General features: G+C 37.5%; 1 protein-coding gene across 5 annotated transcripts in view; it reads right to left on the minus strand.

Moving 5' to 3' along the window:
- The window catches only part of ldb2a (LIM domain binding 2a), a 124,026-nt gene that overhangs the window by 12,387 nt on the left and 84,930 nt on the right, over positions 1-26,709 (minus strand). The window contains exons 4-8 of one of the 5 annotated variants that reach the window (XM_047353923.1): positions 20,595-20,717; positions 12,129-12,212; positions 4,509-4,632; positions 2,705-2,758; positions 1,932-2,062 (exon numbers count right to left, since the gene is read on the minus strand). In XM_047353923.1, coding sequence (XP_047209879.1) covers positions 1,932-2,062; positions 2,705-2,758; positions 4,509-4,632; positions 12,129-12,212; positions 20,595-20,717 — 516 coding nt within the window. Of the gene's footprint in view, positions 1-1,925; positions 2,078-2,704; positions 2,759-4,508; positions 4,633-12,128; positions 12,213-20,594; positions 20,718-26,709 lie in introns of all 5 variants that reach the window. The other 4 variants (XM_047353922.1, XM_047353920.1, XM_047353921.1 and 1 more) reach the window with 4 other exon arrangements.

Raw genomic sequence — 26,709 nt, forward strand, 5'->3', positions numbered from 1 at the left:
AACTGAGGCTACAATTCGCTCCGGCTCACCAAAGTTGGACAATAGAAGATTGGAAAAACGCTGCCTGGTCTGATGAGTCTCGATTTCTGCTGCAACATTCAGATGGTAGGGTCAGAATTTGGCGTCAACAACATAAAAGCATGGATCCATCCTGCCTTGTATCAACAGTTCAGGATGGTGGTGGTGGTGTAATGGTGTGGGGGATATTGTTTTGGCAAACTTTGGGCCCCTTAGTACCAATTGAGCATCGTGTCAACGCCACAGCCTACCTGAGTATTGTTGTTGACCATGTCCATCCCTTTATAACCACAGTGTACCCATCTTCTGATGGTTACTTCTAGCAGGATAACGCGCCATGTTATAAAGCACGAATCATCTCAGACTGGTTTCTTGAACATGACAATGAGTTCACTGGACTCAATTGGCCTCCACAGTCACCAGATCTCAATCCAATAGAGCACCTTTGGGATGTGGTGGAACGGGAGATTCGCATCATGGATGCAGCCGACAAATCTGTAGCATCTGTGTGATGCTATCATGTCAATATGGACCAAACTCTCTGAGGAATGTTTCCAGTACCTGGTTGAATCTATGCCACGAAGGATTAAGGCAGTTCTGAAGGCAAAAGGGGGTCCAACCCGGTACTAGCAAGGAGTACCTGATAAAGTGAGTGTATGTTGATCATTGTAGGTCAGGAAATGGTTACAAGGAAATATATTTAACTAAACTTCCCCATCTCCCTGTCAGATCAAAAATTACAATGTTTTAGACAAGTGGAACTGTGACAAATAAGCCTGGACAGGGACCACTGCTTACTTCCACAAACAGTGTGTAGGATTGCAAAGGAGGTAATAAAAAATCTCCAAAGCTCAGTTTTGAAAAACAATGGCAAATGTTTAATACACAATGTTTCTAAAGGAATGTATATTTCATGACTTTAATATGTTGAGTGTTTTATCTCTGGTCAGTCCCTTTAAAGCTCTTTGAAATGCTCTTTGAATAAATTTGCCTTTCTTGCATTACTGGAATAACAATTAAGATATTAGATTCTTACATCTTTACCAGAGTTGCCAAAAATTGTGGCGTTGCTGTATTGTTAGGGAGTTATTTGTGCCACTTAATAAAAATAATCTGCATGAATTTTCTTTTCCTAACCAACCTTCTCCATTTTCTTCCAAATACCTTACAGAAAACATGTTTACAGATTTAACCTACTTATTTTAAAGTTTCTGACATTGAGATATACATCCTTAAACTTAAAGCTTCTCGAATGTGTTTTTATCTAATAGGTTTCCTTTAGAGCAGCACAGGTCTGTGCTTCGCATTGATATCTGAGTAAAACTGAGTGCTCTTGGGCAGTTGGTGAGTTCAGTGCCTTGCTCAAGGGCCTGGTCAGTATGGTGGCTGTGAGAGGGCAAATGTCATTTTCACCACCCACATTTTGTTATTAGCCTTAGAGATTTTCTTTCTTTTATTTAAAGCCCAAGGCTGCAGTCTCATTGCTGATTGGTCTTTTTCAGTAAACATTCTGAGAAGGCTGAGGTTTATCTGAGAAACAGGAAAACATTTAGGGAGCAGCTGTAATGGTTAGTCACAATGCAACCTAGAGGGACAGTTAAGTTCTAATCTTTCACTAAAAACCTTTTCCTACTTTGACAATTTCTATTTTGTCTCATTTTCTTTTCTTTCATTTAACACATTTTCTTTTACAGTTTTGAAGCCTTTACTTTCATCTGTACAAATTAATTAAACCTTGACAGCTGAAATGCCATTAGGCATTGTTGCTTGTTTGGAACCCTGCAAACCTTCCATTTCAGCTACATAAACCAATTAAGGCTCCTTTCTGAGATGCTTGAAGAAAAGCGACTGCTAAATGGCTGTATGTAAATAGAAGAAGAGGCAAACCAAGAGGAGCTGATGCTTACAGGTACCTGACTGGAGAGGCTGAAGTTGGTGGCAGGGTTGCGCTTCTTGCTGGCGGCGGTGCCTACGCTGCTGTTGGCGCTGCTGGCCGAGTTCTTCCGTTTCCTCCTCTTCGTGGTTGTCTGTCGGGCAGGCTCAGCTTTGGCGCGACCAGCAAAGAGAAACAGAGGCCATGCCAAGAACATAATGCATACAGACGGAGACAAGGTGTAGGAGTGTGTGCAGTGTAGGTGAGAACATGCAAACTTATTCCCAGTGATGGTACACTGTAAACGCATTCAGACAGAAGACACAATCCCACAGACATGTTACACAGATAAGAGCTTCTATCAAGCAAGGATGCAAGCTTTGTTATCTTCAGAGGTGAAACCACACAAGCGTTAACATCTCTCAAGACATGCAGTAAAAAGAAAGAACCCCTGTTTCATTAGCATACATACTCAACTATGGACCCTGATGTTCAATGTAATGCAAATTCCTCAAAAGCAAGAGCAAAACTAGAGTAAGCAAAACTACTGTATTTCTTATTGGAATATAACTAGCATTACTGCTCAATTTTTAGGATTTCTATTGAGCATAGGTGAATAATAGCTTTAATTACAAGTTGTAGCCAAGTTGTCACATGCAATAAACATTCAACACATTATTCGTCAACAGGCAGTTGGGGATGTGATCAGCCTGCACGTAAAAATGTATTTCAGTCCATTCAAGCAAGCAACAAACATAATGCTGCTTTCATTTGCAAGATGTCAGACAGTAGGCATTGCTAGAGAGAAGATACCTTTTTTGTGATTTGTGGGAAATATTTCCGTTTTGAAGTTCTGCGGGTGTCCAGCTGAAACCGGAGTCAAAATCAGTTTTACTCCATTGGTTAAACAGACAGGAGGAGATCAGAGGTGACACCAGAGAATATCCTAATGACATTAATGGATAACCCAGCATACATTACATAGAACGTGTAAGTAAACTACAAGTGGAATAAATAGTATTGCAAAGTTGCACAGGTAAAAAATTCAGTTGATTCCTTTATCCCTGTATGCAGTGCATAATTTATGAATACAAGGTTTTGCAAATTCTCCCAACATCTGTTTGAAAGCATTATTCCTTTTAATCTCTAGGGAAGACAAGAAAAGCCTCCCGCGATCTTCAAACAGGTGTCTAAAAGTAAAATAAATTTTCTGAGGTTGTTTCCAATCACGCCAAGGGAGATGCTCTCATATTAAGTTATAACAATCAGAGACTTATAAAACAAACAAAAGCAGCACTGTAAATCAGGGCCAAAACAATAAAGGGAATTCTTATCAGTATCTTATCTTGTTTGATTCGTAAATTTGACAGACGTGTTTGTTTATGATAATAAAAAAAAAGACGGGCCTATTGTGAGAGACAATCATTTGTGTTTTCCCACTGGTTTCCTCCGACGCTGAGCCTCTGACGCACAAAAAACCCTTCCATTTCCACCGAAAGGACTTATCAGAGCATAAATGCACCCGTGGCTTCCTTCCTGCTAAAATCCCAACCTGTTTCCGAGCTTGAGAAGAATCGCAGGAAAATAAGAAAAACCGTAATTCCTGCTAAACTGCAAAGATTGTGCAAAAGATGTGTCAAAGTCTAAATGAATGAGATGAAATAACCTCTTTTTAAAAGCAATACTGTGAGGAGTAAAATAAAAAAGCTGTGCATTACCTTAAACTGTGTCATAACTAAAGGTTTAAACCAAAAAGAATTATTCATAGAGGATTTCAGATCTGCTTCTGCTCTTTTACCAATGTGCATCAATAACTATCAGTACAGCCAGAAGTTGTCACTATATTCATAAAATGCTTTCTTTTCCTCTCTCTCTGACTCTCTTTTTTTCTTTTCTTTGAAGAATGTCGTCGACGCTGGGGAGCTGCTGTCCGTGGAGCTGGATCTGCGAGTTTGATTACACCCGGCACTCTTAATTAAAGATACACAGGTTTGAGTCAAAGGCTTTTTGACTGGTGTTGGTTTTTAAAGACATCTCGTCACGCCTCGCTAAGCATTGCTGTAATTTGCAGCCACTCCAATGTGTCCAAAAAAAAAAGAAAAAAGAAAATGGCCTTGGCTTACTCCCTCTCTGGCTTAAGACCGTGCAGCCAATTTAAGCTTGGTACTTTTCAGAAACCAGCCTACAAACATCAATCAAGGGTGCCTGAGAGGCCCGTTAAAGATTGGCAGGGTTGAGATTCAAGAGGTAACCCTGAATCCTGATGATTTCTTATACCTGACAGTTAAAAAATATATATTTCAGGGATTAAGGTGTATAATGGCAAATGTGGGAACATTAATGATGCAATAAAATGCACTCTGAGTGAAAATATTCCTGCACTGATGGATGGAGTGAAATAAAAGCTGTTTAAGCAGAAGAACAAACTCAAAAGCTCAGTAGAGTGAGCAATTACCTCTCACTATTTTCTATGAGCACCAGCTGTTTATAATGTTGGTTACTTCAGCCCTATTAGGACTCAGTTGTATAAAAGTTTCGAGAAAACAGAAAAGATGAAGAGTTTTGCTGAAGGAGACAGTTCTTATGGGTTTCACTAGAAAACAATATACATATTTACCTGGCGGTGCTACCATTCTCTGCCATTTTTGGAACAGACATGTCTTGAGACAGTCCCGGGGACTGAGGTTGTAGGTCTTGTGCCTCGACATGAGCTCCTGCATGGGCTCCAAAATGACACACAACTGCAGAAACAAAGTGAAAGTTCAATGAAAGGAGATTTACAGGTGAGAAAATAGCACCTTCCTTACTGCTGATGCTGCTCCTATCATGGTAAACCAAAACCAGCAAAGACTGAGTTTGTTGATCACGTAATCACTGGCACACTGACGTCTGTAAGTATTTAGGAATTAAACTTATTTTTATAGACACTAGGGTAAAGCACCTTTAACATTTTATATCAATGTGCTTCGAGCAGCAGTAGCTGTAAAACGTGTACAGTGTGTTGCAAATGACAATTTACAATCACAATGCATGTTATTGGGATTTTAGAGGAAGTGCAAGACTGTGAAGTGGAGGAAAAGGGTGAAGGGATTTCCCTTTTTTAACAAAGAAAACTCTAAAAAGTCTGCCAAATGTATATGGTTAGCCCCTTCTGAGTCAATACAAAAGATTTTTTAAACTCCTTGCACTGCAGTTGTGGCTCCAAGTCTTTTGGGGAGTGCTTTGTCCAGTTTTGGACATCTAAAGATTGAAATGGTTGCCTATTCTTTGCAAAACAGTTAAAGCTCCTTCCACTTTACTATGTTGTGTTACCTTGTATTGGTCTATCACAAAAAAATCACCAAATACAGGTCCTTCTCAAAATATTAACATATTGTGATACAGTTCATTATTTTCCATAATGTAATGATGAAAATTTAACATTCATATATTTTAGATTCATTGCACACTAACTGAAATATTTCAGGTCTTTTATTGTTTTAATATGGATGATTTTGGCATACAGCTCATGAAAACCCAAAATTCCTATCTCACAAAATTAGCATATTTCATCCGACCAATAAAAGAAAAGTGTTTTTAATACAAAAAACGTCAACCTTCAAATAATCATGTACAGTTATGCACTCAATACTTGGTCGGGAATCCTTAGGCAGAAATGACTGCTTCAATGCGGCGTGGCATGGAGGCAATCAGCCTGTGGCACTGCTGAGGTCTTATGGAGGCCCAGGATGCTTCGATAGCGGCCTTTAGCTCATCCAGAGTGTTGGGTCTTGAGTCTCTCAACGTTCTCTTCACAATATCCCACAGATTCTCTATGGGGTTCAGGTCAGGAGAGTTGGCAAGCCAATTAAGCACAGTGATACCATGGTCAGTAAACCATTTACCAGTGGTTTTGGCACTGTGAGCAGGTGCCAGGTCGTGCTGAAAAATGAAATCTTCATCTCCATAAAGCTTTTCAGCAGATGGAAGCATGAAGTGCTCCAAAATCTCCTGATAGCTAGCTGCATTGACCCTGCCCTTGATAAAACACAGTGGACCAACACCAGCAGCTGACACGGCACCCCAGACCATCACTGACTGTGGGTACTTGACACTGGACTTCTGGCATTTTGGCATTTCCTTCTCCCCAGTCTTCCTCCAGACTTTGGCACCTTGATTTCCGAATGACATGCAGAATTTGCTTTCATCCAAAAAAAGTACTTTGGACCACTGAGCAACAGTCCAGTGCTGCTTCTCTGTAGCCCAGGTCAGGCGCTTCTGCCGCTGTTTCTGGTTCAAATGTGGCTTGACCTGGGGAATGCGGCACCTGTAGCCCATTTCCTGCACACGCCTGTGCACGGTGGCTCTGGATGTTTCTACTCCAGACTCAGTCCACTGCTTCCGCAGTTCCCCCAAGGTCTGGAATCGGCCCTTCTCCACAATCTTCCTCAGGGTCCGGTCACCTCTTCTCGTTGTGCAGCGTTTTCTGCCACACTTTTTCCTTCCCACAGACTTCCCACTGAGGTGCCTTGATACAGCACTCTGGGAACAGCCTATTCGTTCAGAAATGTCTTTCTGTGTCTTACCCTCTTGCTTGAGGGTGTCAATAGTGGCCTTCTGGACAGCAGTCAGGTCGGCAGTCTTACCCATGATTGGGGTTTTGAATGATGAACCAGGCTGGGAGTTTTAAAGGCCTCAGGAATCTTTTGCAGGTATTTAGAGTTAACTCGTTGATTCAGATGATTAGGTTCATAGCTCGTTTAGAGACCCTTTTAATGATATGCTAATTTTGTGAGATAGGAATTTTGGGTTTTCATGAGCTGTATGCCAAAATCATCCGTATTAAGACAATAAAAGACATGAAATATTTCAGTTAGTGTGCAATGAATCTAAAATATATGAATGTTAAATTTTCATCATGACATTATGGAAAATAATAAACTTTATCACAATATGCTAATATTTTGAGAAGGACCTGTACATTAAAGATTGTGATTGTAACATGACAACATGTGAAAAGATTTAGGGGGTAAGAATACTTTTGTAAACCAATTTATTTAGTGCCCACCATGCTTATTCCCACTTCTTGTCACACTGAAAATTTTAGAATCATTTTAAAATACACCTTTATTTTGACAACACCTATTAAGTGGAAAATATATCCCAATCTGAGAAATAATTGTTAAAAAATCACTACACTTTTTGGCATCCCTATTAACTATCATAAATGTAACTGTAGGGTTTTTGTAGTTTATACTTGGGTTCTTTTTTGAACCCAAGTATAAACAGTGTCTGATCAACCCAAGTTGATCAGACACAATTCTAATTCGTAATCTTTGATTTTCTGTTTCCTTGAGGTATAAATGTCACACAGAGGCCCATTTATTTCAATCACTTTTCTAAATGGGAAAGACAACAGAACATGCTATTTAAGCAGGAAGGTTGGTGTTGAATTTAATAAGTGAAAAAGTTGGACTTTTTAACTGAAATTTTAACAAACAGAGCTGGATGAGGACGCCTCCAAGTCTCCATAATAACTATTTATTTTAAAGCTTTAACACACAGCTTTAGCAACAGTACCAATAACTGTGGAGCCCCTTGTGGAGCGCCCCCCCCCCCCCCCCCCCACCCACACACACACACACACACACACACACACACATTTATTACATATTTCCTCTTTAGAAAAGTGACCACAGAGAACAGTCCCCCCCTCCCATACTGCGCCTCCTAACGTCCTCGTATTGAAAGACCACGAGTAAAATATTCATTCTGAAGAGAATTGTAAATCTCTGGCGACCCGCTTTGAGAGGAATCAGGGGTCACCCTGTCATCTTAAATACATCAGGATCAGCATATCCACAGAACATCTGGACGACATTACAAGTTGGTTATAACATCATGTTCAGCAGCAGGAATCATCAAGATACATGTTGGACAAGTCAGTCACGGAGGAGCAGCAGCATGATCATTTGCTGAAATGGCTTAGAACAACCAACATTTATGTTCCGTATTATTGGGAAGTAGCTGCGAAATGTTTTAGGGAGGGGGATCTTTGTGGAAGGATGTGCTCAACAAACGTCTGACTTCATTTCTTGTCTTCAAATCTATACTGTAAATGATGGCCTTTTGTAGTCTTGCAGTCTTTCCATTGCATTATATCTATTAGCACAAGTATTTAAGTTCTCCTGGTGTTCTGTGTCCCATTAGGAGGAACAGCCACAAAATGATCTTTTTTTTTTCTCGGTTTTTGTCAAGGAGCAGGACTTGTTGGTTTGCAGGTTTCTTTGCTACAAAAGTTAAAAACATTAGTGCTTAGAACCATCCACTATTATGGGTTATACAACAGGATGCTTTCTTCTCTAGTTTTGATTAGTGGATACTCCTGTGGATGTTCTGGAAGACATATTACTTAAGGGCATTCACTGCAACTCTTGTTCATTTTAAAATCCGTCCATGCCACACCCAATCATACAGTGTAACATACTAGAGATATGTTAATGTAAACAAGGTTTCTCAAGATTTTTCTATTTAAATGTCATCCTTTTCCAGACTAAGAGTTCTCAGTCCTTTTGCAGCCCATTTTTATTGTATAATTGGAAAACCTCACTATGAATTTATAGCAGATATTTCTACTGTGGTCCACATTTAAATATAAGAACAATTCACAATGCTTCTCAAGATTTTTTACATTTAAATTCCTTAATTGTTCAAACTTTTCTAGAGTTCTCAGTCCTTTTCAGCCCATTTTCATTCAATATTACAAAATAAATCATGATGAATTTGTGGCAGATATTTGACAAATACTGTCAAATAATGTTTTTAAAGGCCAATACTGTAATTTTGTTTTGTTTTTTCAAATGTGAAGTTTCAAAGATTGGGGCAGATCTGATACTCCATGACTGGCTGTACTAAAGCCAAAGGGCAGTTACCCCGAAGGCTTTAGTCTTTGGGGTAACCTGGTTTTCAGGACTTCCAGCAGAAGCTGGTTAGCTGACCAAAATTCCTGGCTGACATATGAAAGTGAAAAAGTTCTGCATGACAGGTGTCAGCTCGATAAGAGCTGGCAAGAGGTGAAATATATTCATGTTTTCACTGCCTCAATGAGAAAACGGGCTGCTGTATTCTACACTGTGCAATTTGTTGAAGAAATATAGCTGTGAAGCAATTAAAGTGTATTACTATCTCTAGATCTTTAAGAAGGAGGTAAACCATGGCAAAGAGTCGAAGTTAGTTAAACCTGGACTTTACCAATGAGTTCACCTGCTTGGTTCACACCACGGTTTTGATAGTTTGGTGGAAATAAAGGTTGAAAAGCACCCAAAGATATAGTCTGGGTTCTTGTGCCCAAACAAAATTATTTTTTTCTCACTTTGATTAATTTTTAAAAAGCTTGGTTGGGTTTGGTTAAGGCTGGCTAGATCAGCAAAGCTATATAAGGCATATGTTTTTTTTATCAAGCAAAATAGCGATGAATTTAATAAAGAGATAAGGGCTTAAGACAGAACCTTGGGGAATCCCACAACTAAGGGAAATGGATGCTAAGAAAGTGCCCAACCTGAATCGAGAAGCTCTGTCCAGCTAAGTATGACCAAAACCATGAAAGGACTGTGTCTGTGCCCTACCTATTGCTGTAAATGGGACAGCGGGCCTATTTCTGTACTGTTGTATATTAAAGCCACATTGAAACATCTTACAGATATAATGGGAAGCCAGGCAAGATTACCATTGATTAAAAATCACATTCTTGTGAAAACTTCATACGAATGACCGTTTACAAATGAAAGAAATAAAAATAGGTCCTAGGATGGAAAGATAGATGGAAACAACTTTAGGCAATAAAAATAAAAGGCTGGAAATACAAATATTTTTACATTATTCGTTATCATTTTCAATACCTATCCAGGCCTGGAAAATACTTAAATCAAATTCTTTATATTTCCACACCTTTCCAGACTGACTGACTTTGAAAATGCAGCTTTCCAACAGCTGAGTGGAAACTACTTTAATGTGTCCACATAGTTGCTGTTTCCTAATCAGATTGTAATACAAGTTTAAAATTGCTGCAGTGACGATAGGCGTAGGTTTACTAAGTTGCTCAAGGGCACTCTCATAGTCATAAAGAAAGAAAAAGAGACTGTTAATCATTCGTTGCATGCTCAAATGATCTCATCTGACCTTCAGCATACCACCACTCCTACTTTTCTGATGGTAGCTCTAATCAGTGGGTTATTTCCATCTTGAAACAGTCTCTGCAGCAAAATAACAAGAAAGAAACCTTTACAAGAGACATGTATTGAGTACAGTCCACCCACAGCTATTTGTAAAGCAGCATTGGAGGCTTTTATGAAACTCGCACTGCAACATTAAGAATCTAAGCAGAAATGATAGATGTTCCCCAGGTTTTAAACCAGTCGATCTAACAACAGCAAAGTCAGCTGCTTAAGCAAAATTATCCTACATGTTTGTTGCTTTTTCCTGAGCTGGGATGTTGGGTTGTGTTTGGATGCTATGTCACTAGAGGTAAAGTGAGCATCCCTGTGGCAGACTAATCCCGTGTTCTCCTCTGATGGTTCCCTCCTGACACGGTAATATCCCTCCCTGGCTCAGCCAACAAGCCTTGGCTCTCTGCCTGAAAACAAGGGCTATTTTCAGGCTGAATAGTAGGAAGCCGGCAGCTCCAATACATGGAAAGGCTTAAACACTACGAATGAAAAAAAAAATAGATGTGTGTGTCTGTATATGTGTGTGAGTGTTTAAGTGGGCGAGAAGGGGAGTTGTTGCCCCTTTATCCAGGAAGCCGTCAGTCTCTCTTGGAAGGACTGATAAATGCTGGGATAGGCCTTTTCTAACGCCACATTTTTACTAGTTTAATGTAAGGAAAATTAATATTTTTCTTGAAAACCTCAGATAAGAATGACAGTAGACATCATTTACAAAGCGTGCGACTTTCGACTATATCTGTGGTTTCAACCTAAAGACTCAGACCCGAAGATGGATCTACAGAGATGATTAGAGATACTAAAAGGAAATTTATTTTGGATTATTTCTTTATTATTTATGTTAGCTTTAGCTCTTTAAATCTCAGTTGAGGTTATTCTGGTTTTTAAATGAATTGTTTAAGCATCCTCCAAGATTTAAGAATGAAGTAAAGCAATGCTCATCAATATTCAAAACAAAGCAAAAGTTTATTCTAAGAAAGATTGCTAATTCAGAATTCATCAGACACAAGAGTTTGTGTGGGATTTTTTAGGCAACATGAGTCACACTGAGAGTTTAGACACAAGCACCTGAACCTCTCCCATTAAACACAAGTTTTCAGCACTCAAGGCATAAACACCATTTTATTTCTTGAGTGCTGATCGTCTGAATCACCAAAATAAAAAAGGAGCAGAAAGGAAACCTTTAGTTTGTAATTAAAGATGCTTGAATTATGCTTTCTCCCTTTCAGCTGTGTTGGAGCTGCCTTCTGTATAGATAATCTTTGTTATAAAAAAACAAAAAAAAACCCCAACATCCTGCTCCCTCACTCCTTCTCTGTGTGTTTTTCTTCACTCAGCTATAATAAGCTGTGAAGGTGCCGTACTCTGATTCGCGCCATTTCACAATTATGAGTCTCAACAGGGAGCGTTCATTAATGTTATGCTAATTTTCTGTATCCAATTAATTCTTTTCTCTCCCTGTTTCTCTCCCCTTGTTCCCCCATTTGGAAATTGTACCTGTCAGTCAACAGTGGTGTTAGAAAAACACAAACAAAACCTGCTGAAATCATCACTAATACATTCAACAAGCTTATTTCCCATATTACTACATGCTGAAATGCTAAGAAAAATATGTCTATTTATATAGTAAAGTTAAATATTATTATTTCCTTAAATGTAGACAACTAAGTGTGGAAAAACCCAGGAGCACAAAAGCTTTAGCTTTTAATTTAAGTAGAAAATTTGTAAAGAAATGTGTACATTTAAGCTCACAATGCAGGTGAGGAGAGAGTAGAAAATAAAAAAAGATGTTTAAACACTTGAAAATGCTAAATTTGTAAATTGAAATCACAACTTGGTTGCAGAGCATGTAATATTTTCTGACAACCAGCACGTTACAAATGAAGAAGCATGAATATTCTCCACAATAAAAACAAAAATATGCTGTCTAGACATGCAACTTAATTAGAAATTGAGTAACATAACTTATCTATGTATGAAAATTGATAACAATATGCTCCTTGGCATGCAACAGGAGTGAGAGGTTTGGTACTTACCCTGAGGTAGTTGAGGGTGAAGTTGGTCAAGCCCATGCGCGTGATATTTTTGGACAGTTGTTCCAGCACCTGAGGGTCTTGCGCCTAAAGTCAGCAGCACAGAAATAATAAAAAGGAGATTTTATGCATTTTCCATTCCATGTTACATTCAGCCGGACAATAGTTAGGCTAATTCACATTTAATTGAGATATTTCATTTTCATTGTACATTACATTATTTTACTAGATTTGATATTGTTGAGTGTGGGCATAACGTACCTGGGCTGCACAGAGCATTGAATAAATGATGACAAGTTACAGCAAGATGTAGCCAAAAAAACAAAAAACATTTTTATTTCTATGAAACATAGATGCAGTATGGCAAGGTGGTTACTTTGCATGATGCACACATACTAAAATATGATAAACAAATAAATAGTAGGAACTCCTGCAATTATATAAAATGTTTTGGAGAGAAGACAATATTTTTTAAAAAGTAAAAAAAAAAAAAACATTTTGGCAATTATAAGGATAAATCTAAAGACTTTTTTTTCATTAAGCTTGTTTGCTCCACAGATAAGCATTCACATCATAAAAAGCTGAAGGTATTGACAGACCAAACCAGCCCAGACTAAGCAGAAGCAGCAAGCACACATGGATTCAGTGCCTCATGAAAAATGCATAATTCTATCTCCAGTCGCATCTCTGTGTGGGGAAAGTCAAGAGGGAAGCGGGGGAGTCCTTTTGTACCGTCAGCAGACCAGAATGAGTGATGGGAGGATTGAACTAGTGTGCATTATTTGACAGCTGGCAGGATTACAGTCTGAATTACTTTACTCATCAAGCAAAATTAGAATGAATGCACTATACACATATTTTTCTTGGCATCACTAGTACAGCGATGCATCAACAATTTAGAAGAAATACTGACACATGTGGAGCAAAGGAGACATAGGCAATCAGCTCAGGAACCCCAGCAAACAACAGAGTGCAAACCAGATTACAGAGTCAGTTATGAAGTTTAAAAATGAAGATAACAAGCTGTATATGCATTAAATGTAAGAGGAGACAAAAAGGAATGTGTAAATGTGTGAATAAACAGGCATTATATCTACAGCAGCTGATAAGAGTTAAAAAGCGATCATGCTTTTTACTTCTCCGTGTAGTAAAGAAAAAAAACATCTTAAACAGACTTCTTTGCACAGTTATAACATCCATAATACAGCCACTTTTAACTGTTAGTGCTCCTTGGTGCTTGAAATATAACAGCTTTTTTTTCATTGCCTTCTGCTTGCACCTGTGACATAATTAAATGGTTTTTGTTTAATGGCAATTTCATTTTAAAGGAAATATTATCATATAAGCCGTTACAACTGGAAACTGTTTCATGGCTCATTATTGATTTGATAAAAAAAAGAATTTTTAAATGCACACATTGACAGCAATTAGGTTACAGATTAAGTTAAACATTCATAAAAAATATATAACAAAACAAAAATAGAACCTGAGTATCACTTTAAGGGATTGTTCCAATAAAATACATCCACACCTCTTTGCATCAAATTATAAATCCAAATATAACTCCAACAAACAGCAGTCTGTTCGTGCATTTTATCTGCATTATTTCACCACTCATTTCACCACTGCCAGAACACAATAATTTATTCAATTCAATTCAATTCAATTCAATTCAATTCAATTCAATTCAATTCAATAACTGTGTTAAGCAAGCAAATTTGGAGTTCTCAAAGTAGAGTTTTGACTGACTTTATTTTTTATATATTGTAAATTTGTACCTTTTTCCAAGACATTTTAGTTGATAAATAAGATGTACTTTTGATAATGATTTACTGATTACAAAAGTAATTTAAAAGTCATTTTATAAGCTCTGAATTATATTGTAGCAGATGAGCGACGAATATAATTCCCAGAAAAGCAAAATTGTAAACTGTAAATTATGTTAAAAATATATATATTTTGTTCTGTCTAAATTAGCACATCAGATCTCTCAGCGAACTTTAAACAATATCAAGAAAACAGTGAAAACTTAAGATTCCATTGTGGAAGAGCTAGGAGTAAGAAGATGAAAGGAAAGATGCATAAAACAATGCAGACTGGACATTAGTGTTCACAGGCACATTTGCAACACCTGATATCCATCCTTGTATGTGTCAGTTTGAAAAACAAGGTTTTTATTTATTTTGTGATTTCAGCTTCAACACATATGTACAAAGTACTTGGTTAAGCAGGTTTGTTATTTTAAAAAAAATTCGCAGATCAATATGTGAACCATCTAAATATTTCATCAAATAAATATAAATTAACTACATTTCAGTAAACACACTAGATTTTTTTCATTAACAGATGACTTTGTGGGGTCAACCTCTAGTAGCTGCTACAGAAGTTGCAATAATAATAATTTAAATGTGATGTGTATAGACTGATAAGCCTTAATATATATATATAGCTTAAAAATTAAATAAATTCAAAAGGTGGTGCAGAGTTTGTTGTCAATTTATGTGGCCAGTCTAATATGTTCAATTGTTTATAAAATTCAAAAGTTCCATAAAGATTAAACTTTTATTTCTGCTTCATATTAGGGCTTTTAAAATATAAAAAAATGGTGCTACAGCCCTCACTTCGAAAAGTGGCCCCTTCCAAAGCAGCTAGAGTTGTACAAGAATCTACAGTTTCAACTTTCCCGTTCTGATTCCCATGTGTCTGTATCTGCTTTCATTAGCCCAGACAGCGATCAAAAGAATGTACTTACACTCAGACATAAATCACAGAAGACCTGGCCAGGACCCACAACAGCCCACAATATCCCACTCTCAAGGAATTAACGCAAATACCCAGAGGGGCCAATTTATTAGTGAATGAAATTCATAAGAAGTTTAAGGCAAAACCCAAGACTAGCTCTTATACCTTTAAAACCACAAAAAAAAAAAAAAAAGAATCCTGCATTTGTTCCAAAGCAAACTGAGAAATCGACATGTGCCAAAAACGCAATGGTGAAAGCGAAAACTTAGGTTTTATAATTTTAAAAACGGCTGCTTTTACTTTGTCTTTTGATTATGTATTTAAAACCTTTTTTAGACTCAGTAATCATCCATGTTAACATCTCTCAGTACTGCTAATAACAAGGAATTAAATGAAAAGAAATATTAGTGAATACCTCAAAAAAAGAAGCATGATTGATACTCGATCTTGATTACTTATAACATTTTTTGACAACTCGCTTCACAACACAGTATTGTTAATTACTTGAGCTTTTTAAGAGTTTTCTGTGTAAGTAAGATCCATCCAGCTAAAAGAAAATCCCTAAGTTAATGTAGCTGGAGAACAAGTCTTTTTGTATGTCTGCACATGAAAAACTGCATCCGCAGTGAACTATGTTACTAGCTGAGTTATTAAACAGTCATATTAAAGCAGTGAGCAAAAATGGTCTAGAATCTGTAGAATGGGTGTATTTTAACAGTAAGAGAAGAAATGCCAGCCAAATATTCATATGAAATCTTTAAATAAGGGTTATTAATTGATTTGCATGCAATAAAATAAAATAAGTAGTTAACCCCCAATACCAACCAGCAGAATTCTGTCCCACACAGACTGGTTATGTATCCATGAAGCACATAAATTGGTCCTGTCCTTTAAAAAAGTACTCTACTCCTTGTGCATTATACAAGAGACACTGGTCACATGGTCAACAGTCTCATTTATTCAAAAATCTCCATCGCCATGGGCAAGACCATAGAGCTGTCACAGAACATCAGGGAAAAGCTGAAATGGGCTGACCTCAGCAAGAAGCTTGGTGAGAGGGAGACAATTATAGGCACAATAATTCATTAATATAAAAACAAGATTGTCACCCTCTCTTTTGAGCTTCATGCAAGATCTCGCCTCATTGTGTATCTCTGAGAGAGGTGGGAGGTCGGAGCAGAATTACTCAGAGGGAGCTTGTTAATGATCTCAAAGGAGCTTGGACAACAGTCACCAAGTAAACCATTGGAAACACATTAGACTGAGACCCTCCAAGGTACCCCTGCTCAAGAAGACACATGTGAGCCCTCTCTGACGTTTGCCAGGGAACACCTGACAATTTCAGAGAAGGCTTGGGAGAATCTGATGTACTCAGACAAAACCAAAATTCTTTTGCAGCTACTTGAATCGGTGAAAGGAGTCAGAGAAATGTTGAATATGAATCAGGAACTTCGTCTCCAAGGTCAGATATGGAGGGGGAAACATTCTGCTGTGAGGCTGTTTGCTAAGAGGACAGAAAGACTTTACCACACTGAGGGAGCAATGGATGGGTGTTACACTGAGGAATCTGGGATAAAAGCCTTCAATCCTCAGTCAGAACAGCTAAGTTAGTCCCCTAGCACAACAATGACCCAATATATATGGCCAAAGCAACAAAGGAATGACTTAAGGAGTCCTACCCAGTCTCCAGACCATAGTCCTAAAGAAAAATATGTGTTTAGGAATCTGAAACTTCAAGTTGAAAAGTGACAGCCTCAAAACCTTCAAGATCTTCATATCTATACAGAGAAGTGAACCAAAATCCATCCTGAGGAGCGTACAAACCTGGTAACCAATTACATTAAACATTTAATCTCTGTGCTTGCCAGCAATGGTTTGGCAGCAAATACTAAGCCATATTATGCTTAAGAATTGAATACTTATTTCACTAATTCAAATACAAGTTCTTTAGGAGCTTTATTATGTTTTTCCTGGATATTTTTGTTGTCTCTCTGTTAAACTCTTTCCTTGTAAGGGGTTAAACTTACAATTGCAGCAAAGGATTAAAAGTATATTTTACAACTTTATAGGATTAGAAATAAATAAAGCAGTAAATGTTTTAGGCGACATGTCAGAGCTTTATAGAGTTTCTTAACCTAGTTAACCTTGAGCTAGAGCAGTATGTTAAGGCTATTAATATACTGGATTGGACATCACCTAATAGCTGCTATAGATCATGATGCGCACACACCTTTGCAATGCATTGAGTCATGTAGACAAAACTATGCCGCTCCAATGTGGGATAAGCATTCATCTGTCACAAAAACGGTCATAGCAACCTAATTTCTTATCTGATTTTGTAAACTATAGCTCAAATTAAAGTTGACTAAATTGCAGATGCTATGATACATAGAAATAGGTACTCTCCCTAAACATAACTCTATAAGCAGAGTTGGAACAGAGCATTATAGTGTTGACTAGTATACCTACCATGGTGCAAAGAGCACCATGCTGTCAATTGATTTTTAACAACTCAAGCTGCATAGTTGTGATTATTGGATAACAGTTTGTTGGTTTCTGGCATTAATGCTAGAATTTCTAAACTGATATATTAAAAAAAGGGTTCATGTGACTCCTGTCACCTAGGCCCAGGGGTGGAGTGGCCATCAGGAGCACCAGGACATTTCCTGGTGGCATTACCTGCTGGCCTGTCCCGCTCAGGTATCACCGAAGGGCAGGACCAAAGGTCTGGTGCAGGTAAGACATAAACACTAGTGGCGAAGAGTGAAAATGCTAGCATAGCCTATTTTAGCCTAATGCTAAAATGTCCAGTTGCTTCTGCAGCAGTCCTGACTCAATGCATTGAAATGCCGCATGTGTGTCATACTGTAGAGACGTGATGTCCAGTCCAGTTATACATGATTGTTAAGGCTTTTTTTTTTCTTTTAAAAGTCCTTTCTCTTTACCTGAACAGTAAGAAAAATAACTGTTCTTCAAGCACATATACACACACCTGCACATACATTTTTCAATGAGAAATCAATGAGGGGTATTTATATTCTATTATTTTAGAGTTTCTAAAACCTGCCATTTACATTTCTGAAAAAAGCAACCTTTTTTAAATTCAGCTCAGACATATGTTTATGGTTTTTTTTTATTTTAAAGCAATTTGGTGAAAGCCACACCCCCAAACTGTCAGCACTGTACATGTAAAACTAAAAGGAGGTCATAGTAATGTTCTATGAGCCATGGGGACCACCTGCAGGGTGTATGTATTGTATTTAAAATATCTGTAGAATAATAAAATATCAATGGACTGTTGACCATTGACAATATGACTATCCACATAAGCCAGCTTTCAGTGTGTTATAGTGCTTCACTGTAGTATCCCCTGTGGTACAAAGAAGCATTACAAAGATACGGTCAAAAAAGAAGAAAAAAATCTTCCTTGCATTTCAGTCAAAGGGTAGAGTAGGGTAAGGTAGAAAACAACAGCAAAAACTTTTTTCCTTCCCTACGAGCCCAAAACAAAACAAAGTGTCTTGAAAAAAAACTCCTTAGATTTTTAAATAAAAACTAACTTTTAATTATTTTAACATGCCTATAAGTTGTGTTGTTGAACGAAAATGACCTATTTTAGCACATTTAAAAAATAGTTACAGAAAAATGAAACTAGGGGTGGAGCTGGAAGGGGGGTCAGAGTAGCACTGTCCACCTCTGGAGCCTGATTGGATACCTTAGATGACTGACAGGTAACCACACTTAGCATTGAAAGATGTGTGGCTGTCTTCATATAAAGAAGGAAGACAACAAGAGTTTAATTATCACTGTTTTCATGTTAGGAGCTCCTGTGGATTTCTGAAAGATCATATAAAACTATTGGTCCCTCAAACACATAAAGCTTGGGGGATAGTGTGGACTTACCTGTATATTGTATTTCTAGTGCACTTTTATATGGTTATGTATGATTATGTATGGTCATACACCTCTATACTCTATGTGTCACTGCAGCTACAGACTGAGTAATGCATTCAGTGCCACATGACCTGAATGAATTGCTATAATTAATAGAATTATGAATTTTTATTTTCTATATCCGAACATTTTTAAGAATGCTGGGCCATTAGTTTGTGATCTTAAACTCAAGCACACATAGATTATGCAGCAGCAGAATGTTCCAAAACACAACTGAATCACATCTGAATGACTGAAAAGTAACAAAATTAGGGTTGTTTCGGTGTCTATTCAAAACTATTCTAAAAAGAGCAGTCCTGAAGCCCTTCCACATGTAAAACACCCATCGTATCAGAGCTATCCTTGTGGTTGTTAGTATAACAATGGCCATCAGTGGGCTCTACATGGACAAACTTTATCAGTTTATTATTTTACTTAGTGCCCCCACACGTGGCCCGTTCTGGGGTGGCCGGGCTCTGGCACTCGTTGGTTGTGTCTGGCCTCCCCAGCGGCCCTGCGCCATGGGGTGTCTTGAGACGACATTGTTGTAAATAAGCGCTATATAAATAAATAAACTGAAACTGAAACTATCTCTGTAGTTATGCTGCTATAGGCTTAGGCTGCTGGAGGACATAATGACCACTTTAACCCTCTTCGCTACATTCTCACACTACTCTCCAATGTTGCATTGTTTGCTGTTATTTCAGCTTTTAACTTTGTTCTCTCTTTTCTCTTCCTAGAAGCTACACCTGGCCTGACTCTGTGTCTACTTGTGACACCTTTCTGGAGATGGGCATCATCCGAGCTTCTGCTGGCAACAACTTAATGCTCACCTTCTACAGATGATCCACATAGCCCTGTCTTTTAGTGTTTAACCCTTTCTCTCTCCTAGACATGGAAATTGACTGAGCTTTTACTGTAACTAATTATATGTGCTCTCTTTCAGACTCTAACCTCGAAAACTGGCTCAAAGTTTATCTGTTCTTTTTTTTTAGATGAAACAACTAAAGGAGCTACATCCATTAACATTTACTTTTCCTCCCCATAGAAAGTACTCTTGGATCAGTGCTTCTTTGTTCTCTTTGTGTCTCTGCTCTGTTCTCTCAAACCCCCAGTCGGTCGTGGCAGATGGCCGCTCATACTGAGCCTGGTTCTGCTGGAGGTTTATTCCTGTTAAAAGGGAGTTTTTCCTCTCCACTGTCGCTACATGCATGCTCAGTATGAGGGATTGCTGCAAAGTCAACGCCAGTGACTGTCCACTGTCTCTACATGCTCATCCAGCAGGAGTGAATGCTGCAAGTCACTGACTGGATGCAATCTGCTGGGTTTCCTTAGATAGAAAAACTTTTTATCCAATTTGAATAAATAACTGAATCTGACTGAACTGTTCAATGGTTAGGATTAATTGGAATGTATGAACCTGACTGTTGTGAAGAACCTTGAGACAATATGTGTTGTGAATTGGCGCTATATAAATAAACTGAATTGAATTGAATCGTCATTGACCACAAATGCTTGAAGCCAGTCGTTTGCCAAGGGTGGTTCAAACAGTTACAGTCTTTTAGTACTTTAGGAGGAAATTACTTTTTCACATATGGCCAGGTTGGTTGTGACACTTATTCCTCATAAAAAGTAAACAATTTAAAAACTGCATTTTTTATTAATTCATTTTATCTTTTTCTGATATTGATTGATGATATGATATATTTAAATGTGGGAAACCCCTATGAAATATGTAGGGGGGCAAATACTTTGTCACAGTACTGTATGTTGGCCTTTAGTTGTGTCACTTACGTGCATGGCCAAGATGCTGCGCGGGATGAGCTCCCGGTACTGCCGGATGGTAAAGTGCCACGTCTTGATCCTCATCAGATCATCGAAGGCGAACTCCAGTATCAACCGACCCTCTGTACAAACCTGGAGAAATATCACATATTTACTGTTACCTCACATTTCTCCTCATCTTCATATCTCTTTTGCTGACTGGTAGGCAGCTGTCAGATAATTCTAACACAGATATTACAGTTTATTGTTCAGGTACAATTTCTATAAAAATGCTGAAAATGTTTTGTCTCATTTCTAGAATTTGTTCAAGGACTTTTCAGTCTATTATGATCCCAATATTTACTCTGTCCTTGGGCCCCTAAAATGCGAAAATGAAATGTAATCTGCAGAGGGGTGTGTTTACACCAGAGACAAAAGAACTTCGGGTCATAGAGAGTTGCCAATTAGGAGGAGACGAAGAGAGGAAGAGCGGAGGAAACGGAGAGGGAAAAAAAAACATTATTTCGCCCCTTTAGCTGAATCCAGCTCTTGCCGAGGCTCTTGCGCTTCCCCGTATTTCGTTGCTGTGACAACCAGGCAAGAGACGGGAGAGAGAGAGAAAAAGAGAGAGAGAGAGATATGAAGAGACAAACAGAGAGAAGGGGAAAAAATCAGCTGATTAGTTGGCATGGCAACAGCAAAGATGTAATCCCACCAGACACACTCTAATCAATGCCCCCAGCGCAGATGGTCTCCTGAGGATCAACAAGAAAGAGGCTAGCGGCCATACTTGCCCGCCCCCACCAACACCACCACCAACCCTTCATCCCTCAATGCGACCCTCCCCTCCTCACCCACATCCCCCCAGTTTCCATCCACCTACCTCTGTTACGCACATGCCAACACTCTCAGTTATACAAAAAGCAGAAGAAGAAAAAGAGACACGGGGAATCTCAACTGCTCTAAAATCCCTGCTTGGAAAACCATCTCTCTGCTGCCTCAAATAGGAAATTAGATACCGTGAAATGTTCCCACTTTTACCGAAAAGCCTTGTTTCCTGAGATATTTACCCACTACTGAACATAAAGATAAAAAAGTTTTATTCAACAATAAAATGTTTTATATGAGCACAACCCTTTACAGTAAATGAAACACTATATGCAACCAGACAGAATTTACATCTAATAACAAATAACACATTATTTACATCATTTACATATCTGCATTTATTTGTCTTTTTTAATAACATTTAAAAACAATTGTTGAAATTGCTTTTTCCATGTATTGAGTTATTATCTACTCTGTGTTGTTGTGTTTCACTTGTTAAAGTCAAACATGCTGTACTTAATAATAGTAATTTTAATAAAGACAGTATGAAATGAGAAACATGGGAACAATTAATAGATTAATTGTTGAAACGGCTTTGGATCTTTGGAAAGTAACTCCTCTTTTAAACAACACTTCAGTGCCTGAACAAACACATTTACCTAATCAATCTCATATATTTGCTAGAACAGGATGATTGATTAACAGGCTAATTAAAAAACAAGTGAATAATTGTCAGAGTGCAAAAATCTATTTAAGATTTGTTTAGTCACTTCGGATTTTATAATATTGGTTCAACATGTTTTCATGGATTTTGCAGCCTTCAAACTGCTATGGAGAACTTTCCTAATATTTTCTAACTATTATAAATAAAAGAGAAAAGGCAGTGATTTAAATTTGAATTTCAAGTTGAAACTTTGTAAACAGTAAAATTCTAAAACTTTAAATATGTTTTTTTTTGTAATTGCATTCTTTTAATTATGTAGTGGATTATTTGTCTACCCCTTGGCAGCATATTTAAAACTAAATATTAAAGCATGTAAGGAAGATAAAAACACAATTAATTCCTCACATCATACTTGAAAGTTTGGGTTTGTTTTTTCTGCATGGCATTTACCCAGGAGCAGTGAAATAACTCGAAATGTATTTACCAGTGAATCAGTGTCTTATGATGTTTTCCAGGTCTATTGCCTACAGTGAAACAACAATGCACTATTGATTCCTTCTTCCATAGTGCCCACTGAGTCCTTAGCAGTCCCTTCTAAAATTGCTTCTATTTCCCTCTGCAATACTCCTGTTTCTCTACAACTGATAGATAAAATCATAAATGGCCTAAATCTGAACAAAATAAAAAAAGAATTCCTCTAACTGCCAACTGCTTTAAATGCACAGAAATTTGTCTTTGCGGTACTGGTGCAGAGACAAAATTCCAGCCAAAGCTTTATTTTTTTTCCACCGAGAAGATTTAATCATACAAGCAGGTTCCACAGCAAAACGTAATTGGTTAAACCTCATATTTTCTCACAATAGCTTTAACCATTATTTCTAGCTAAACAGCATTCCCTTTATGAAAAACTAAAAGGAAGAAAATCCAGATGAATTAAAAAGTGTTCCATTAAATGCTACAGCCCCTCACAGAGAGTCCCCATTGATTTAAGAGCAGGGTCATAAATCCTGCACACAACGGGGCTGAGATCTCTGGCTCAAAAGAGCAAGAAAGAATAACAGTGTCCCGCTGCTGAGGCACTATTCAATACTGTGCCTCAACCTGACAATCAATTAACGGAGGAGCTGAGGGTCATTAATTTGAGCATTATGAGCATTTATCACTACTTCTGATAAATATAAACAGGATCAATGCTGACTAAATATTCTCAGTTAGAGCATCAAAGGCCTGGTAGATTCTGATAACCATGAATAAAACTATTACATTTTAAAACTAAGGTGGTATTAACTCAAAAATAAACAACATGATAAAACTGTTTTTATTAAAAACAGAAAATGAAAGGTTATCATACTGCTGCTAATATAATATTCAAAATATTATGTTGCCTCTTGCAGATAAAATATTGTACTTGTCACACAAACATAACAAGCTCAGTGTAGATGGTTAGCTAGTTGGGCTATTTAATAAGGTAGGCTGCTAAACAGACATGCTGCTCGTAACATGCAAACTGCCAACAGTGTTACCGTAATAGGAGTAGAGAGGACCTTCTTTAGTTTCCAGACCATGACTGTGTATTTTTCACAACATTAAAAAAGCCAACCTTTGACCACTAGACTAATGCTGAATATTCAAGTCAAACCACCACACAGCCAAGGGAGTGTATGCATACCACTAATGTCTGTTCATGCACATTTAAATCATATGACGCATCATATTGGAAGTACTATGCCACCATCTAGTGGTTGTAGGTATTTCCAATTATGCCTAATTTAGCTAATTTTCATACAAAATACCTAAATTGAAATCTCGATCTGATCTACTGTATTCAAGTTAAATATGTAATCCATTTAGTGTTCATATAATTATAAATATCTTCAAACAGGAAGGGTTTATAATGGAACATTTATTCAGTATGGAAAAGTTCTATATTGAGAAACATATTTTTTTAACAAAATCACCAGTGCAACTACTGGCACCGTTCATCATGTCCTTAAAATATATGCAATCAAAAGGTTTTTGTAATTTTTACTTGCCTTTTTTAAGTTGATCAGTATGTTTAAAAACCTTTATGACATGACATGATTTATTAAATGCATCAATGTTTTTGGTCTATAAATGCATCAACCAACAGCATGTACTTTGATGCACCTTTTTGAGTTTAATAAAAATCTGATAAAAGTTAGAGGCAAATGTTTTCATGGTATATGAGCATAATGTTGTATTTCCTTCATGCTATGAGTCACATCATGATTTTATAACTAGTATATTTATTGGTAATGAGAAAAACTGTTTGGTATTACCACAATCCCTTTTTATTTTTTCCACTGGCAAAAAATCCTCTCCTGGAATTAGATTCAGTTGAACTGAAACTATTGTGTCACAAAGTCGCCTTTTCCTCTTTGCTTGCCTCCCAGCATGCAGAAACCCCAGCTGGCCACCAGTAACAAGGACCAAGGCCTCAGAGCTAACACACTCCGTTCAGGGAAAGCGAAGCCTGCTGGGTACCGAATTGAAGTGTTGGGATACTGGAAGGTGGCTGAGAGGTTGGGAGCTTTTGCTCAAATTGGCACCCCGTGTCACCTTGTCAACACCTCTCAGGCTTGTGAGAGACACACACACATTTTCCACCTGCACATAGAGAGCTCGCTTACTCAGAGTACCCCCAAAGCTCCACCCATTCCTTGGATTATAACACTCTGCCGTAGCAGGACTGACATTAATTCAAGGAGAGAAAGAACTCGTGAACATGGGGTGCTGAACAGAAAATCTTTAAATTTGGCTTGCATTTATATTTCCACCAGTAGAACCAATTTAAATTATTTTGCAAAGCGTTATCAGTGCAAAACCATCTCTGCAGACAATAATAATGTATAAACAAAACATACAACATACCATAAACTGTAGCCAATGATGGTAACAGACTTTATAATATTTCAGTATTTTCTGCCTGAAGTGTCGGTATGATGTTTCCAACAACAACAAAAAAAAAAACAGGTTTGGTTTGGTCTGTTTTTCATAGTAACACTAAAGAAGACTTGTCTAGAAGTATACTCTAATAAAACAAACCATTAGAATTTAACTCATTAAACTCTATTAATAATTTGCATACATTTTTGGGTAGATGTTATCAATATTTCTAAGAATAAATTATGCACGTTTGGCTGCTAAAAGGCATTTAAATGAATTCATTAAAATCTAACTATTTTTTAAACTACATTTAAAAATAACTACATTTTAGGATCATTTTCATTTTAATAATAATAATAATAATAAAATAATTTTCAACTATTTTGTTATGGACATGAACATTAGTTACAATAGGCAACATTTGTTTCTTCACTAATCAAATAAAAAGTACAAAACATTTGCAAAATCGACAGCTCCTAAACAACAGAATAATAGCATGTTTTTAGGATTCCTGAATGAAGAATTGCCTTCCTAAACATACGTTCAAAACTTGTAAATCTGTTGCAATAAGGAAACAGATTTATGGCCTTAATTCTTCATGGCATTAACATGACAAGGTGTTAAAAGCATTCATTGGAGATTTTGCTCCATATTGACATGACAGCATCTTATAGTAGCTGTAGATTTGCACATCCAGGATCCCAATCTCCACTGCCACAATATCCCAAAAGTATTCTTAACGGATTCAGATTTGGCGACTGTAGAAGCCAGATAAGTACAGTGACCTTGTCATGTTCAAAAAACCAAGTTTTTGTTAGCCAGTGAAAAATTGTAGCCTCAGTTTCCTGATTTTCACTGACAGAAGTGGTCTTCTGCTGCTGTAGCCCATCTGCTGTAAGATTTGTGGTTCTGTGGGTTCAGCGGCAACATTGTGGATACCTTTATTGTTATGGAAGTTTATGTGAGCTAGTGCTACCTTTCTATGATCTTGATTCAGTCTGCACTTTCGCCCCTCACCTCTGACATCAACAAGACATTTCTGTCCACACAACTGTTGCTAACTGGATGTTGCCTCTTTTTCAGACAACATTAGATTTGAGTGAAAATCCAAGCAGATCAGCAGTTTCTGAAATACGAGGAACTACCCATCTGACACCAACAACCGTGCCACCTGAAGTCATCCAAATCCTGTTGGTTCCCTATTCTGATGCTCAGTTTACACTTCAGTAATTTGTCTTTACATCATCCAGATGCCTAAATGCATTGTGTTGCTTCCATGCAATTGACTGATTTGAATTTGAATGATAAAGACAGATGTGGCTAAAACAGTTGCTGGTCTGTGAATATGTTTATCAGCCTTATCATTCTCTGTTGGACAGTGCGTATGACAGATGAGAATAGTAGTTGACTGAACCAACATCTTTAGTAAAATTCTAATGAAAATGTTTTAGTCAAATTTGATGCTAATATTTAATAGCCTCCAAAAGTTATTTTTATAGTGTAGGAATTTGAAACTGAGACTGTTGTTGGTGGTCTGCATAGGAAAAAATACCCTGCCCTGTTTTGACACCTGCCAATTTTGGTAAAAACTCAAATCTTAAAAAGATGAGCAAAACTGATAAATATAGTACAAAATTGAAGACTTATTGCACGTTGTTTTTCAATTAACTTTAGAAGAACTCTACTAATTTGAATTTACAGAAACACAAACAGTGGACCAGTATGTTACCTGTATAACCAGTGGTA

Source organism: Girardinichthys multiradiatus, chromosome 23 (genome assembly GCF_021462225.1).
Source record: "Girardinichthys multiradiatus isolate DD_20200921_A chromosome 23, DD_fGirMul_XY1, whole genome shotgun sequence".
In the NCBI taxonomy this organism is placed as follows: Eukaryota; Metazoa; Chordata; class Actinopteri; order Cyprinodontiformes; family Goodeidae; genus Girardinichthys; species Girardinichthys multiradiatus.